General features: G+C 41.4%; 1 protein-coding gene across 2 annotated transcripts; it reads right to left on the bottom strand.

The window, feature by feature from the left end:
* Positions 1-478: 478 nt before the first annotated feature.
* dars2 (aspartyl-tRNA synthetase 2, mitochondrial) lies at positions 479-17737 on the bottom strand. 2 transcript variants are annotated; one of them, XM_055883259.1, is made up of 17 exons: positions 17475-17737; positions 16849-16948; positions 16640-16706; positions 16390-16491; positions 16203-16298; positions 15963-16086; positions 15826-15872; positions 15575-15681; positions 15368-15437; positions 14991-15170; positions 14756-14863; positions 9990-10080; positions 9394-9542; positions 7041-7259; positions 6557-6667; positions 1404-1479; positions 479-1182 (listed from the first exon to the last, which is right to left on the bottom strand). In XM_055883259.1, exons 1-17 carry the CDS (start codon positions 17656-17658, stop codon positions 995-997), a joined length of 2019 nt encoding a protein of 672 aa, XP_055739234.1. In that variant the 5' UTR covers positions 17659-17737; the 3' UTR covers positions 479-994. The 2 variants fall into 2 exon arrangements, with proteins under 2 accessions (XP_055739234.1, XP_055739235.1); XM_055883260.1 differs by having other exon boundaries at positions 9394-9546; positions 9990-10052.
* Positions 17738-18124: the final 387 nt, after the last annotated feature.

The following is an 18124-nucleotide window of genomic DNA, read 5'->3' as shown; positions in this document are numbered from 1 at the left end:
TACTAAAATAACTCTGCAGTCTGAAGGGGAATTAATAAAATCTTACTACTAATTTCAATTTCCAGAACTCAATTGGTCTCTGAAGTTCCTTGTCTATAATTTTTTATTAGTGTGTATTTCAATAATCTTATAGAGAAAAAGAACATCTGAGGTGATTGACACTGCATTGATTTAGTAGCTAGGTGGTAAGCATTGTAAAAGGTGATCTGTAGATTGAAGGTTCAGCATATGTGAGCCATAATGTACTAGAAGGTACTGTAGTACCCTTGAAAAATGTATTTAACCTTAATTGCTTCAGTTAATGTCATGCTGTCCTAGATAAGGGAGTCTGAGGAAGAAAAAAGTGAACAAGATCAAATGGAACAATGCTACCCCCTATTGGACATTTCTATATTTTCACACAGTCTGAGTAACATTTAATAAAGCATGTATACAGGACTGTACTTTGTAGCATGAAAGAATATAAGAAAAACAGGAATTTGTCAAACCATGACAATTTATTGGTGACAGTGTCTCCTGTCTACATTGTACATATATTATGTCACTTTCAGGACAAAGTCTCACATCGATAAAGACCATATTTGGCTAGCAGAGGAGCTGCCTATGAAGACAACTACAAGCTGGCAAAAAAGTGCAACTTGAGAAAAGGAGGCAACTGGAAAAGTCTTCAACCGGAAACTGGAGCTAAGTGAAAACATCAATATGTGAGTCAGAGTTTGACCTTCAGGACAAAGGTGTAAACTGGGTTTAAGTTGCAGAGACGCGGGAACGACAGTCCCAACTAAAAAAACTGCCCACTCGGCCGACAGAATTTATACTGATGCAATTAATGGTCATCCACAGTGTGAGTAAACCTAAAGTTGCAGCATGTCGGTAGAAGAATCGCATTTAAGTCACGTTACTTAGTTGTCCTGCATCTCCCTAATGTAAATCCAGCTGTAATATGAGTCAGAGTCTCAGCTTCAGGACAAAGGTGTAGCAGCAGCAGCAATGTCTATTTCTCCTGGTTCCCTTTGTCTCCTGCCGGCCAGTTGACAGCGATGTGGTAGGATTTAAGCTCGTCTTCAGAGATGAAATCTGGAGCACGACTCATCAGGTCATGGCCCCTGAATGATTTGGGGAAGGCAATCACATCCCTGATGCTGGGGGCTCCGACGATAATAGACAGAAAACGATCCAAACCTAGAGGAAAATTGAAAAAAGGGATTTTAGTCGGGAAAAAAAATATTACTCACAAATTAGGTATTGCATTTTGCTGCAGGAGGACAAGGGGACTGGTCTACTTAGTTCTACTACGTCTACTACTAAGCATCTGTAGAACAAATGGTGAAATATCAAAGCATGAGAAACACAAGTCTGAGTGTGTCTGGTGTCAGTTAGGATGGTTATTATGGCTGACTTACCCAATGCAATCCCACCATGAGGGGGAGCCCCAGAGTCCAGAGCCTCTAACAGGTGAGAAAGGAGAGATGGATCCTCCTGAAAAAAAAATAACAAAGTCAGGGGGTTTCCCAACTCTAGAGAGAGTTGTCTGTAATTTTCTATTCACCGCTAAGCTGGAAGGCTAATGACAGAATCTAGCCTACATCTACAGTAGTAAATACTGTCTTATTATCAGTGATAATAAATATTACCGACTGAACTTGCAGCAAGCTAGGAGAACATGCAGCTCAGAAACTTGCAGCTAGAGGCAGCAACAAAATGAGCGCTGTGTTTACCGATCCTAATCAGTTGTTTATTTCGGTACTAAATCTAATCAAATTTGAATGGTCACATGCGCCGAATACAACAGGTGTAGACTTTACCGCAAAATACTTAATTACGAGCCCATTCCCAACAATGCAGAGTTAAAAAGTAAGAAAGATATTTGCTAAATAAAAAGGGAAATAGTAACAATAAAATAAAGTGGCTTTATACAAGGAGTACGAGTACTGATCAAGGTGCAGTGGTAAAAGGTAGTTGATAATTGAGGTAATACAGTATGTACATGTAGGTACGGGTAAAAAGTGACTAGACAATGAGGATATATAATAAACTGAGTAGCAGCAGCGTACGTGAAGTGTGAAAGTGTGTCTGTATGAGTGTGTATGTCTGGCGTCAATATTCATGTATGTGTTTGAGCATATGTAGCGTGTGTGCGTATATTGGAGTGTCCGTGTAGTATGTGTGAGTAGTCTAGTGAGTGTGCATAGAGCCAGTGCAAGAAAATCAGTACAAAAAAATTAAGATAAAATGTGTACAATAAAGGGGTTGCCTTCAAAAGTATTCACACCCCTTGACTTATTCCACATTTTGTTGTGTTACAAAGTCGTATTAAAATGGATTTAGTTGTAATTTCTGGTCAACAATCTACACAAAATACTCTAATGCTGCACACTCCAGGTGTGGCAAGCTCTTAGATACTTATCCAGAAAGACTCACAGCTGTAATTGCTGCCAAAAGTGATTTTAACATAAAAAATAATTATTTTTAAATAATAAAATAACACACTAATATATCTTGATTAGATAAGTATTCAACCCCCTGAGTCAATACATGTTAGAATCACTTTTGGCAGCAATTACAGCTGTGAGTCTTTCTGGATAAGTATCAAAGAGCTTGCCACACCTGGATTGTGCAACATTTGCACAATATTCTTTTCAAAATTCTTCAATCTCTGTCAAATTGATCATTGCTAGAAAACCATTTTCAGGTCTTGCCATAGATTTTTAAGCAGATTTAAGTCAAAACTGTAACTCGGCCACTCAGGAACATTCACCATCTTCTTGGTAAGCAATATTTTGCATTGTGTTTTAGGTTATTGTCCTGCTGAAAGGTGAATTCATATCCCAGTGTCAGGTGGAACACAGACTGAACCAGGTTTTCCTTTAGGATTTTGCCTGTGCTTAGCTCCCCAGTCCTTAACGATTAGAAGCATATCTACCACTATGCTTGAAAATATGGAGAGTGGTACTCAGTAATGTGTTGTATGGGATTTGCCCCAAACATAACACTTTCTATTCAGGACAAAAAGTACATTGCTTTGCCACATTTTTTTGTAGTATTACTTTAGTGCCTAGTTGCAAACAGGATGCATGTTTTGGAATATTTTTATTCTGTACAGGCTTCCTTATTTTCACTCTGTCAATTAGATTAGTAATGTTGAGTCATCCTCAGTTTTCTCCTATCACAGTCATTAAACTCTGTAACCATTTTAAAGTCAACATTGGCCTCATGGTGAAATCCTTGAGCGGTTTCCTTCCTCTCAGGCAACTGAGTTAGAAAGGATGCCTGTATCTTTGTAGTGACTGGGTGAATTAATACACCATCAAAAGTGTAAATAATAACTTCACCATGCTCAATTTTCACCCATCTACCAATAGGTGCTTTTCTTGCAAAGCATTAGAAAACCTCCCTAGACTGTGGTTGAATCTGTGTTTGAAATTCACTGCTCGACTGAGGGACGTTACAGATAATTGTATGTGTGGGTTACAGAGATGAGGTAGTCATTCAAAAAAGATGCTAAACACTATTATTGCACACAGAGTGAGTCCATGCAACTTATTATGTGACTTGTTAAGCACATTTTTACTCCTGAACTTATTTAGACTTGCCATAACAATGGGGTTGAATACTTCCACTTTGACATTATGGGGTATTTTGTGTAGGCCAGTGACAACATCTCAATGTAATACATTTTAAATTCAGGCTGTAACAAGACAAAATGTGGAAAAAGTCAAGGGGTGTGAACACTTTCTGAAGGCACAAAATAGTCCAGGTAGCCATTTGATTAATTGTTCAGCAGTCTTACAGCTTGCGGTTAGAAGCTATTCAGGAGCTTTTTGGTCCCAGACTTGGCACTCTTGTACTGCTTGCCATGCGGTAGCAGAGAGCAGTCTATGACTTTGGTGGCTAGAGTCTGACAATTGTAGGGCCTTCCTCTGACCGCCTGGTATAAAGGTCCTGGATGGTAGAGAGTTCAGCCCCAAGTGATCTACTGGGCCGTATGCACTAGCCTCTGTAGCGCCTTGTAGTCAGATGCCGAGCAGTTGCCATACCAAGAGGTGATACAGCCAGTCAAGATGCTCTCAATGGTGCAGCTATATAACTTTTTGATGACCTGAGGGCCCATGTCAAATCTTTTCAGCCTCCTGAGGGGGAAGAGGTGTTGTCGTGCCCTCTTCACGACTGTGTTGGTGTGTTCGGACCACGATAGGTCCTTAGTGATGTGGACACCAAGGAACTTAAAGCTCTCAACCCTCTCCACTACAGCTCTGTCGATGTGAATGGGGGCGTTTTCGGCCCTCCGTTTCCTGTAGTCCATGATAAGCTCCTTTGTCTTGCCCATGTTGAGGGAGAGGTTGTAGTCCTGGCATCACCCTGCAAGGTCTCTGACCTCCTCCCTATAGGCTGTGTCCTTGTCATCGTGATCAGGCTTACCACCGTCGTGTCGTCTGCAAACTTAATGGTGTTGGAGTCGTGCGTGACCACGCAGTCATGGATGAACATGGTGTAGAGGAGGCTATGTTGTTGCCTACCCTCACCACCTGGGGGCGGCCCGTCAGGATGTCCAAGATCCAGTTGCAGAGGGACGTGTTCAAGCCCAGGCTCCTTAGCTTAGTGATGAGCTTGGAGGGCACTATGGTGTTGAATGCTGAGCTGTAGTAAATGAACAGCTTTCTCACGTAGGTGTTCCATTTATCCAGGTGGGAAAGGGCAGTGTGGAGTGCAGTAGAGATTGTATCATCTCTGGCTCTGTTGGGGCGGTATCCGAAACTGTATACAGACTGGGTCAGGTTGAAAATGTCAGTGACATGTTGGTAGAAATGAGGTAAAACAGATTTTAATTTTCCTACGTTAAAATCACCGGCCACCAGGAGAGCCGCCTCTGGATGAGCATGTTCTTGTTTGCTTATAGCCCTATACAGCTCGTTGAATGAGGTCTTAGTGCCAGCACCGGTTTTTGATGCTAAATAGACAGCTACGAAAAATACAGATGAAAACTCTTGGTGAATAGTATGGTCTACAGCTTATCATGAGGTATTCTAACTCAGGCAACTAGAACCTTGAGACTTTCTTAATATTAGAGATTGTGTACCAGCTGTTGTTAACAAAGATACACACCACCCCCTGTGATCTTACCGGACTCTGACGTTCTGTCCTGCCGATGCAACTAGATGTACACTATATATACAAAAGTATATATATTAAAATTTGTGGATTCTGCTATTTTTAGCCACACCCATTGCTGACAGGTGTATAAAATCGAGCACACAGCCATGCAATCTCCATAGACAAACATTGGCAGTAGAAAGGCCTTACTGAAGAGCTCAGTGACTTTCAACGTGGCACTGTCAGAGGATGCCATCTTTCCAACAAGTCAGTTTGTCAAATTTCAGCTTTGCTGGAGCTTACCCGGTCAACTGTAAGTGATGTTATTTTGAAGTGGAAACGTCTAGGAGCAACAACGGTTTAGCCGTGAAGTGGTAGTCCACATAAGTTCACAGAACGGAACTGCCAAGTGCTGAAGAGTGTAAAAATCGTCTGTCATCGGTTGCAATACTCACTACTGAATTCCAAATTGCCTCGAAGCAACGTCAGCACAAGAACTGTTCGTCAGGGGAGCTTCATGAAATGGGATTACATGGCTGAGCAGCCACACACAAGCCTAAGATCACCATGCGCAATGCCAAGCATCAGCTGGTGTGGTGTGAAGCTCGCCGACCACTAGACTCTGGAGCAGTGGAAAGGCATTCTCTGGAGTGATGACTCACGCTTCACCATCTGGCAGTCCGACGGAAGGATCTGGGTTTGGCGGATGCCAGGAGAACACTACCTGCCCGAATGCATCGTGCCAACTGTAAATTTTGGTGGAGGAGGATTAATGGTCTGGGACTGTTTTTCATGGTTTGGGCTAGGCCCCTTAGGTTCAATGAAGGATAATCTTAACGCTACAGCATACAATGACATTCTAGATGATTCTCTGCTTCCAACTTTGTGGAAACAGTTTGGGGAAAGTCCTTTCCTGTTTCAGCAGGACAATGCTCCCGTGCACAAAGCGGGGTCCATACAGGTTTGTCGAAATCGGTATGGAAGAACTTAACTGTCCTGCACAGAGCCCTGACCTCAACCCCATCAAACACCTTTGGGATGAATTGGAAGGACTGCGAACCAAGCCTATTCGTCCAACATCAGTGCCCGACCTCACGAATGCTTGTGGCTGAATGGAAGCAAGTCCCCGCAGCAATGTTCCAACATCTAGTGGAAAGCCTTCAAAGAGGCGCCGGCCTCTATAGTTCCGTCTCCTCCTCCTATGAGTGACAGGGATTTGGACCTGGTCCAGAAAAAACTTCGCCTCCGACTCATTGAAGTAGAAGTCCTCGTTATGTAACATTATGTACAAAAAAAATAAATGGTTGGCCAGGAGCCCGCAAAATGTTCGCTTTCCAATGCAGCGCCTTTCGACATACGGTATACTAATGGTAACTGTGCTTGCATACCCTCCTCAACCTGATATAAATGGGACATGGGAAATCAGCAGTCTGGTACTCTTACTTATCCAGTCCAAGTTCATTACCTTGAGGATCGTCTCCAGCACATGCTGCTGATCAGAGGCCTTGTGAATACGAATGGATCCTCCTCCAATCTCACACCCATTCAGGACCAGGTCATAATGCTGGCCACGTACCTGCCATATTGACACAGGAGACATAGATGAATGATATGGTCTCAGTGCATAGGAAGTGACAGTACAGGATACTCTGATGTCAAGTTTGTTTATATTGATAGTCTGACTTATGGTGAGAAGTTTATACTAATAAATACATTTTTATTATTGGTTATACTTGAATACATTGCTTTGAATTTCCAAACTTCTTGTTTGGACCACATCCTGGTTGAAAATAGCACAGTGACAGCTACGTCAGACAACACTTTCTTTAACAGTTTTCTATTTGTACCAAACAGCAAGGAAGGGGACAGAAACAAGTTGATGAGAGGGTTCTTCTCTATAAATATGTGACCAAGAAGACAACCCTCCTCCTACTGTATATGACCCTAACCTTGTGAGGCAGTGAATACAGGAGATGAGCATCCTCAGGGAGAGGTGCAGTGAAAGGATGGTGGGCTGACTCAAGCTGATCAGGATCCTCTTCTTTTGGCAGGAACAGTGGGAAGTCTACCACCCACAGAAAGTGAAACGCTGAGGGGTCTCGAACAGCCACACCGGAGCCCTCTAGGAGTTCAGCACACTGAAGCCTCAACTTGCCCAACAAAGGGCGCTGTGGGAGGAAATAATGGAAATCAGGAGAGTGAAAACTGCATTCACCGTGAAAAACAAAAGTAAAAGGTTGTTCTGTGTTATTGAATGTCAAAAACATTGTTTATTTTCAGAACGCACGGGCTTTCAACTGCTTGGTCACAAAAGCCTCTGACGCCTGACAATTGACTATTACATGGGTGGATTTGACACACTTCTTAATTGTCTTCTATTCTGACATTTGATTGCAATTCCTCCCACACCCTTTCGACAAAAGTACACTATTGCTCCACAGCTACAGTGCCTTCAGAAAGTATTCATACCCCTTGACTTATTCCACATGTTGTTGTGACAGCCTGAATTCAAAATGGATGAAATATGTTTTTTTTCCTCTACCATCTTCACACAATATCCCATAAAATTTTGAAATATCTAATTTACATACATATTCACACACGACTCAATACATGTTAAAATTACCTTTGGCAGCAAATAAAGATGTGAGTCTTTCTGGGTAAATCTATAAGAGCTTTGCACACCTGGATTGTACAATATTTGCACATTATTATTTTTAAAGTCCTTAAAGCTCTGTTAAGTTGGTTGTTGATCATTGCTAAACAGACATGTTCAAGGCTTGCCAAAGATTATCAAGACGATTTAAGTCAAAACTGTAACTAGGCCACTCAGGAACATTCAATGTCGTCTTGGTAAGCAACTCCAGTGTATATTTGCCCTTGTGTTTTAGGTTATTGTCCTGCTGAAAGGTGAATTGGACTCCCAGTGTCTGTTAGAAGGCAGACAGAACAAGGTTTCCTCTAGGATTTTGACTGTGCTCTATTCCATTTTTTTATCCTAAAAAAAGCATACCCATAACATGATGTAGCCAACACCATGCTTGAAAATATGAAGAGTGGTACTCAGTGATGTGTTGTGTTGGATTCGCCACAAACATAACACTTTGTATTCAGGACAAAGTTCATTTCTGAGAAAAATTGCAGTTTCACTAATGCCTTATTGCAAAACAGGATGCATGTTTTGGAATATTTTTATTCTTTAAAGGCTTCCTTCATTTATGTTAGAATTGTGGAGTAAATACAATGTGGTGATCCATCCTCAGTTTTCTCTTATCGCAGCCATTTAACTCTGGAACTGTTTTAAAGTCACTATTGGCCTCATGGTGAAATCCCTGAGCGGTTTACTTCCTTTCCGGCAATTGAGTTAGGAACGGCGCCTGTATCTTTCTAGCTGCTGGGTGTATTGATACACCATCCAAAGTTTAATTAATAACTTCACCATGCTCAAAAGGATATACAATGTCTGCTTTTTTTATTTTCATCCATCTACCAATAGGTGCCCTTCTTGCGTGGCATTGGAAAACACCCTTGGTCTTTGTAGTTGAATATGTGTTTGAAATGAATTGCTTGACTGAGGAACCTTGCAGATAACTGTATGTGTGGGGTACAGAGATGAGGTAGTCATTCAAAAATTATGTTAAACACTATTATTGCACACAGAGTGAGTCCATGCAACTTATTTTTACTCACTAACTGTTTTAGGCTTGCCATAATAAAAGAGTACTTATTGAGTCAAATGTCAGCTTTCATTAATTAAGGAGTAAACATTCCTAAAAACATAATTCCGCTGACATTATGGGGTATTGTGTGTAGGCCAGTGACACATTTCAATTTAATACACAACACAACAAACTGTGAAGAAAGTCAACAGGTGTGAATACTTTCTGAAATACTTTTTCATTTGAACAAAACAACCATCAATTTTGGTGTATCATCTGTATCAGGCCCAATGACGCATGAGAAAAATATAAACATTTAGCTTTTAATTAAAAAAAGAAAACAAATCAAACTTTCCAGTGTGTTATGTGTATGAACTATAATGTGCTACTGGTTCATATCAAAGCGATCAACTTCAAAGCACTGACCACCACATCACTTATTTCGACCAACAGGGCTAACTTTGAAACAGTTCCATGATGGTTATCTTTAATGTAGGTGAGGCATGCAAAGGATCTACATCCCAAATGGCACCCTATTCTCCACATAGTGCACTACTTTTCACCAGAGCCATATGGCCCCGGTTAAAAGTAGTCCACTATATAGGCAGGGTGCCGTTTGGGACCAAATCAGATTGTAACTCACCACACATTCCTGCATCCCAGCAGAGATGAGCAGCAGGTCCCCAGGTCTGGCCTGGGCCATCTGGAGCAGCTGCTGTTTAGCTGAGGCAGGCATGAGTCTGTTGAGGGGAGACTTCAATGCACCATCTGCCTTCACCAAAACTACACTCACTTCCTTGGGAAAAAAAATACAAAAATATCACAAAAAATACTAGGCTTAATTGGCATTCCTCTGATGCAGCTAGCCTTCGGGCATGGCGCCGACAGACTTGAATGCCTAGCAGTCATTGGGTTTTCATATCTCTTTAACTATGAATTGCTAAACCCAATACATCATTAGCCATAATGGAGTCTCAAATGAGTTTTGTGTTTACCAATCATGTCACTTCGTTATAAAAGGGGGGTCGTACAAGATTTTCAGGATTGCACAACTCTAGGATTGGTGAGGTCTATCGTTGCCTCAGGGCAATTATGCCATGTGCTTCGTTCAACATTTTCTTCACAGTCATCTTGGTTTATTGAACATATTCCAGATTAATATTTCATGAAGACAGTTTGTTCTCTTTTGCTGAATGTCCTGTAAAAGCAGCGGGGGGGTTAAAACGCAAGGTTACATACCTGGCCGAACTTGGTCCTGGCAGTTTGCTTCAGGGATTCCTGATCTTTGCCCGTCAAATGTTTCTGGAGTGAAATATTGAACACAGATGTCCTATAAAAAGTCGACACCCCCTTAAACTTTTTTCACATTTTGTTGTCAGTGCATCAGAGTTTCATGGGAATAAAATCCTTATTTAAATACAATTATCTACCACCATACACAAATTATATATATTAAAAATACTAAACTGAAATATCATAATTGGATATGTCTCCACCCCCTCTGAGTCAATACTTGGTGGAAGCACCTTTGGCAGCAATTACAGCTGTGATTAGGTCTCTACCAACTTCTGTATGTCCTGCAGGCTCTAGGTTTGTCTTATTGTTCAGTCATGTGATCAAATACTGCAAAGAAAGATCTAGTTAAGCTGCAGCTGGCCCAGAACAGAGCAGCAGGTGCTGCTCTTTATTGTAATCAGAGGGCTAATATCAATACTATGCATGCCAGTCTTTCCTGGATAAGAGTTGTTGAGAGCCTGACTGCATCGCTTCTTCTTATAAGAAAATTCCAAATTGTTTGCATAGTATACTTGCACACAGCTCTGACACACACACACACTTACCCCATTAGACATGCCACCAGAGGTCTTTTCACAGTCCCCAAATCCAGAACAAATTCAAGAAAGCATAGAGTTTTATATAGAGACAATATTGCATGGAACCTCCTTCCATCTCATATTGTTCAAATGAATTGCAAACCTGGTTTAAAAAAACAGATAAAGCTACACCTCACGGCACAACGCCTCTCCCCTATTTGATGTAGATATTTTGTGCATATGTATGCATATGTAAGCTATTTCTGCCATTTTTAAACATATGTAGTTCTGTCCTTGAGCTGTTCTTGTCTATTAATGTTCTGTATTATGTCATGTTTCATGTTTTGTGTGGACTCCAGGAAGAGTAGCTTCTGCTTCACAACAGCTAATGGGGATCCTAATAAAATACCTAAATATTTGACCATTCTTTACAAAACTGTTTAAGCGCTGTCAAGTTCCTTCGGAAGCATTGATGGACAGCAATCTTCAAATCATGCCACAAATTTTAGATTGAATGTGGGCTCTGACTCGGCCACTCAAGGAAATGTACCTTTTTATTCCTTAGTTTCTCCACTGTAGCTTTGGCTGTGTGCTTCTGGTCGTTGGAATGCTGAAAGGTAAAAATAAGTCCTAGTTTCAGCATTCTTGCAGAGGGCAGCAGGTTTACCCCGAGGACTTCTCTGTACATTTCTCCATTCATTTTCCATACCATCACTTCTTTCCCAGTCCCTGACAATGAGAAACATCGCCGTAACATGATTCTGCCACCCTGGCTTCACAGTAGGGATGGTGTTCTTTGGGTGATGTGCCGTGTTGGGTTTGCGCCAAACGTAACGCTTTGCATTTAGGCCAAAGAATTCAAATTTTAGTTTGTTCAGTCTACAAAACTCCAAAATGTTTTTTTGCATACTTCAAATTGGATTCAAGGTGGGCTTTCATGAGTAATGGCTTCCTTCTTGCCACCCTACCATACATGCTAGATTTGTGAAGCGCTTGGGATATTGTTGTCACATGCATACTTTGACCAGTCTTGGCCATAAATGCCTGTCGTTCTTTCAAAGTTGCCATTGGACTCTTGATAGCCTCTGATCAGTCTCCTACTGCTCAGTCATCCAGTTTGGAGGGATGGCCTGATGTAGGCAGGGTCTTGTTGGTGTCATAAACCTTCCACGTCTTAATAATCGTCTTGACCGTGCTCCAAGGGATATTCAAGGCCTTTGAAATGTTTCATACCCATCCCCTTATCAGTGCCTTTCCACAACTTTGTCCCAGAGTTCTTTTGAAAGCTCCTTGGTGCTCATTGTTGAGCGTTTGCTTAACTTGGTGTGTGATTTTGAAGGTGATTCGATACACTTGAGCTAATGTAGGATTGCTATTACAAAGGGGTGGACACTTATCCAACCAAGCTATTTCAGTTTTTTATAGATTTCCCCCCCAAAAATTGATATTTTTTTCACTTAGAAGTTGTGGGGTAGGATGTGTAGATCAATGGGAAAACAACTATTTCAATGTACTGTAATTTGAGGCAGTAAGACAACAAAAGGTGAACATTTTGAAAGGGGGTATAGACTTTCTATTGGCATTATATCATCACAACAAGCATAGACAATCTTTATTTGATGAACAAATCTTAACAAAAGTAATAGGCTAACAGAATCTACTAGAACAGTCTACCTCGGGTTGCACATTTTAGGTAATATTCAGAGGTGGAAACGTTCCGTGGGAATTAACAGAATTATATGAAAATTAATATGATTAATATAATTTAAATGTAGATGTTTTTTGCATTGGATATATTTACCATATCATACGAAGACAGAAGCATAAACCTTTTACCTTATCATAAGCAGACATAATTGCAAATTATTAAATCCTTCCAATAGAAATAAAAAACAATTTAGTTACAGATTGAACTTTAATTAAATGAGTTGACTCTTCACATGGGATGATTTCACTGAACAACAAAAAAAAGGGAATATTGAATGATCCCCAATGATCCATCACATTTTCCACAAACGTTTTAAACATACATCTGTAAAATGATAGTCGAGAAACTAAAGCTTTGCTTGTCTTCATCTCAGGCTTCAATGCTTCTCCCTGGACCTCCTCAATGTCCACCTCTTGAACATCAGACTCTGATTCCTCATCTTCACTGTCACTTTCCAACCTTGTTGATGGCTCGTGGTCAGGCTTAAAATCCTCAAATATGCCCAAATGGCCACCAATTTTCAACCCTTGTGTTGGTCAGCCTGTTGCGTTCTTTGGTGAGTGTGTTTCCACACAAGGACCAGTTGCACTCTGAGGCGGCTGATGTTGGTGGGATTTGGAGGATGATGGAGACAACAGGGGAAAAAGCATCAGATCCACAAAGTCCCTTCCACCAGGTGGCTGATGAGATATGTTGGCACAACTGCCATATTGCATCTCCATCCCAAAGCCCTTGCTTGAAAGTGTACTTTGCCAGACTACCAAGAACCTTGCCCTCATCCAGGCCAAGGTGGCGAGACACGGTATTGATGACATCAATGGCCTTGTTGATCTCTGCACCAGACAGGATGCTCTTGCCAGCGTACTTGGGGTCCAACATGTACGCTGCGGCGTGTATGGGCTTCAGGCAGAAGTCTTCACGCTTTTTTATGTATTTCAGAACTGCAGTTTCCTCTGCTTGGAGCAACAGTGAAGTGGGCAGGGCAGTATGGATTTCGTCTCATATCTGCAAGCAGAGTCTGAACATCAGACAGGATGGCATTGTCTCACTCAATCCGTGCAATGGTTACTGCTATAAGTTTCAGGAGTTTCAGGCTGCTTACCACTCTCTCCCAAAATACATAATCCAGGAGGATCCTCTTGACGGGGCTGTCCATATCGGCAGACTGTGATATGGCCATTTCTTGGAGAGACTCCTTCCTCTCCAGGAGACTGTCAAACATGATGACAACACCACCCCAACGGGTGTTGCTGGGCAGCTTCAATGTGGTGCTCTTATTCTTCTCACTTTGCTTGGTGAGGTAGATTGCTGCTATAACTTGATGACCCTTCACATACCTAACCATTTCAGGGTAGGGTACTACCCTAACCAGGGTAGGACTCCTCCACTTTAGACCAAGCAGCCTTCATGTTCACAGCATTGTCTGTCACCACTGCAAATACCTTCTGTGGTCCAAGGTCATTGATGACTGCCTTCAGCTCATCTGCAATGTAGAGACCGGTGTGTCTGTTGTCCCTTGTGTCTGTGATCTTGTAGAATACTGGTTGAGAGGTGGAGATGTAGTTAATTATTCTATGCCCACGAACATTTGACCACCCCTCAGAGATGATTGCAATACAGTCTGCTTTCTCTATGATTTGCTTGACCTTCACTTGAACTCTCTTGAACTCTGCATCCAGCAAATGAGTAGATAAAGTATGTCTGGTTGTAGGGGTGTATGCTGGGCGAAGAACATTCAGAAATCTCTTCCAATATACATTGCCTATGAGCATCAGAGGTGAACCAGTTGCATACACAGCTTGAGCAAGACATTCGTCAGCATTTCTCTGACTACGTTCCTCCATTGAGTAAAAAAAACTTCTGATTCCAGGAGGACCATGAACTGTTGCCATCGATAAGGTGTCTGATTCATCATTTTCACCTCGAATAGAAGTACAGGGACTTTTTTCAGAGGTTGCTTGTGAGCGCTGAGGGAACTTTATGCACTTGGCCAGATGATTCTGCATCTTTGTTGCATTAAACACACTTTGCTGTAGGCTACTATTTACTAGTTAACAAAAAATAATCTATGTCATATAAAATATATTCACCCCACCCAGTATTATAATCAAAACTTACCAGAAAGCATTTAGTCCTTGGCTCAGATAGTGTAGTAGTGTGGGCTCAATAGCATCTCATTAGTGTGCAAGATCTTGAGAATCAGCTGTACATGTGATGGAAGAATGCACTGTGCATGCAGAGGGTTGCAATTCCATTGAATTGGGGATAGTTTAACCAAAATATGCCACAAGACCTAGAATTGCTTTATGTGTATCCCACAAAAAAAGGTTCACTGTTATAAGCAAACTTTTTTCATGAATTTAAGCAAAATTCCCCAAATTCCAGGGCTTAACTTCCCGGAATGAAATTTCCCGGAAAGTTTCCGACCCTTTGCAACCCTAAGTCTACCAGAATCCCTTATTATTCTTTTAAATTGTACTTACTGCTCCATCCGGGATACAGATTGCCTGGATACAGCCTCCTGGTTGGTTGAGGGCATCTTTAAGGAACTCTATTTCTGTGTTGTGGAATGTTTTACTGATGTCCATGAGCTATACAAGTAGGAAACACATTTCAACCTAAAACACTGGAGCAGGATATTCTTACTTCACTATCAGATTGTAGCATTTAAAAATACCTCCCAAAATGAAAAATCATATCTAAGTATTTTGAGCAAACCTTCATGGCGAATCGTGTGTCTGGCTTGTCCACTCCATAGTCCTTCATTGCTTTTTCATACGTTATGCAGGGGAAGGGTGTGGAGACAGGATCTTTCTCCACAGGCCAGGAGTACTGGACCAAGCCCTCAATCAGCCCTCGGATTCCGGCTTGATCCACAAAGGACATCTCAATGTCCACCTATGGAGGATAGATAAGAGGCAATATAGAGGAATGAGGGCAGAATTAGACTTGGATTATCTGTGTGTTTGTGTGTGTGTGTCTGTATCAAACTAGGAACTCAATTAATGCTGTTCGACACTCATCTGCCAAAGTTATTCTGTCTGCCCTAAGAAATAGTTGATCATGTCTCTTCTCAGAGCTAATCATCGCATTACCTGGGTAAATTCTGGTTGTCTGTCTGGTTTGGAACCCTCATCTCTGTAGCACCGGGCCAGTTGAAAGTACCTGCAAGATAAATTTACATTAGAGAGCTACAATTAGAAGCTCAAAACCAAAGTTGTTCATCTATGAAACAATGGACACAGGGCATCAAGTGTAACAATGTAATTGGTGATTCAGTACAACGGATTTATTTTGTTTACCTGTCAATGCCAGCCACCATGAGAAGCTGTTTAAACTGCTGAGGACTCTGAGGCAGGGAGTAAAATCGACCAGGTTCTCTTGAGGGCACCACAAACTCCTTTGCACCCTGGAAAATATAAAAACATGAAGGGAGAACGGACTCCTTTGTAAATAATTTCATAGAGGAGCTCCTACTCTATAATACACATAATTGATCCAAAATAGTGTTTGGAGAAAGTCAAATGTGTTGAGTACAATGGAGAGCACCTACCCCTGGAGTCCTCTTAAATAAGGTGGGAGTTTCAACATCCACAAACCCTGGAATCAGGGAAAAAAATAATATTTTGAAAACAAATACACTACAGTACAGTAGGATAGGAACTGGAGAGGCAACTCAAGGACTCGTACCATGCACATTGCACAGGTACTCTCTCATCTTCATCACTAGCTGGGACCTCAGCCTCAGGTTATACTGCATTTGTGACGAACGAAGGTCCAGATAGCGATACTGCATCCGAAGGGATTCAGATTTCTGTAAACAAAGAGTAAAGCTCATCAATACTGAAATAATAATGCTAACAATAAATGTGTTTGTTTTTTGTGTGTGATGATATTATGCGTAAATAATGTGTTTAATCATGTACTCACTTTCACAAAATCTTTGATTTCAAAGGGAAGCTTACGGCAGACATTTAGAATCTCCACACTCTCTGCAAGAACCTCGATCTCTCCGGTGGGCATCTCCTACAATTTACAAAATGGCGACACAATCAGAATGGAGTCATTCACAATAACACTGATGGTAAATGTTACTGCCACTTGTCATCAGTCTCACCTTGTTCTCTTGTCCATCTGGTCGAAGCCTGACCGTGCCTTTCACCCTGATCACTGATTCAGGTGGTAAGTCACACAAGGCTGTTTTCAGATTAATTTTGTCCTAGACCGAGACAAAAATTACAAATAAATATATAGTCAATATATAGTAACGTTAAAATATATGACATATACATCGGAATTTGATTACCATAAATATAAACTGCAGTAGTGTTTTTAGAATAATTCATAAAACTGTTAAACAGTCTTACCTTGTCTTGAGGGATAAGAATTTGTGCCAAGCCACTGAAATCTCTCATGATAACAAATAAATCCTGTCTGATTGGAGCAAAACAATGTGTACACTGTTAGAGTCAGCAAAATGCAATTCTTTCCATGTGACGATATAGGCCACTTTAAATAGGAATAGAAGCAGTATGTGAGAAGAATAATGTGTTTGAAACAGTGAAACATGTCAAACCTCAGGTATTGAACCCAGCCACACAGACTGACTTCCTCTCCTACATCAACAGGCCGTAGCTCCCCACAAGTGTGACTCCGAAAGGACAAGCTGCTAGAACCTGGAGAGACAAAGTTAAGTGTTATGCTTGCTCTATATTAAGCATAGACATAATTATTTGTTGAGTAGTGTTCTTCCATCCTGGTCCGGGACACCCACGATGTACTCTTTGGTTCCAGCCCACTAGTAACAAACCCGACTCCGCTAGTCATGAGCTTCATGAGTTATTGACCACTTGACATTAATGCTGGGCTGGGGGAAAACGCTGCAGACCTCTGTGGGTGTCCATTTTTATTTTAATTTTTTTTATTTTACCGTTATTTTACCAGGTAAGTTGACTGAGAACACGTTCTCATTTGCAGCAACGACCTGGGGAATAGTTACAGGGGAGACGAGGGGGATGAATGAGCCATGATCTGGATTCCAGAACATCAGTGCTCACCAACCCCAGTCCGGGACAATGATGTTAGATAGTTCTTGAGATTTTGAGTCAGGAGTTAGTGTCAGACTAAAATAATGCCTGCACACACCCTGGGTCTCCAAGATCAGAATTGATGGACCGACATGAAGTAAATTATATAGGCTACCTGTTGTGCACGTTGAGTGTTTGTTGACATTGAGAGAAAACCTCAAATGCATAATGCTGGGTTTGATCAGATGTCCTTGGCTTGCAATCGGAATTGTTGTTCTTCGCCATAGTGAATATGCTCTGGTCTCCTGTCTACAGATGAGAAGCATCCTCTGTGACAATGCTCTGCTTTTATTGGCCATTTCAGATAGCTTGCTAGCTAACAGTACTGTAGCTAACTAAACAGCTATTATCTAATATTGTAAAGATATGTCTTGTAAGCTGGCTGCTTGTTGCATATGGCTGTTAGCTGGATAACTACATAAACCTCATACGATTTACGCCCGATCAAAGCGACTGGCAACCTTGATGTAAAAAATGTTGCTGCATCATGTCGATTTTGTCCAAACAACGGCGCTAGGTAGCTAAAACTCCCTGGTTCCTTCAATGTGATTGTGGCACCAGCGTCCTCTAATTCCTTCCTTGTCTCGTCCACGTTCAGGCGGAAGTAGAAAGCACAAGTCTGAATATATATGGCTGTGCTTGGTATTGACAGTTAGTTGCTTGTAGTGTGTCCATCCGTTGTATTTACAGATTAGTGTGCTCAACTTGTATAACACATGGTGGGGAAGGAGCGATCTATTTCTGACCAAAGACGTCAAACTACGA

Source organism: Salvelinus fontinalis, chromosome 26 (genome assembly GCF_029448725.1).
Source record: "Salvelinus fontinalis isolate EN_2023a chromosome 26, ASM2944872v1, whole genome shotgun sequence".
In the NCBI taxonomy this organism is placed as follows: Eukaryota; Metazoa; Chordata; class Actinopteri; order Salmoniformes; family Salmonidae; genus Salvelinus; species Salvelinus fontinalis.
Note: the sequence above shows the minus strand (reverse complement) of the source record. Positions and strands in the feature narration are given on the sequence as shown.

Bases quoted from the DNA above. Each gene is read 5' to 3' on its own strand.
- dars2 (XM_055883259.1), bottom strand. From the start codon at position 17,658: ATGGCCAATAAAAGCAGAGCATTGTCACAGAGGATGCTTCTCATCTGT. The intron at 16,087-16,202 runs GTGAGTACATGA...CTTTGTTTACAG, and splicing joins AAATCAAAGATTTTGTGAAA to AAATCTGAATCCCTTCGGAT. The intron at 15,438-15,574 runs GTAAACAAAATA...TTTATCTTGCAG, and splicing joins ATGGTGGCTGGCATTGACAG to GTACTTTCAACTGGCCCGGT.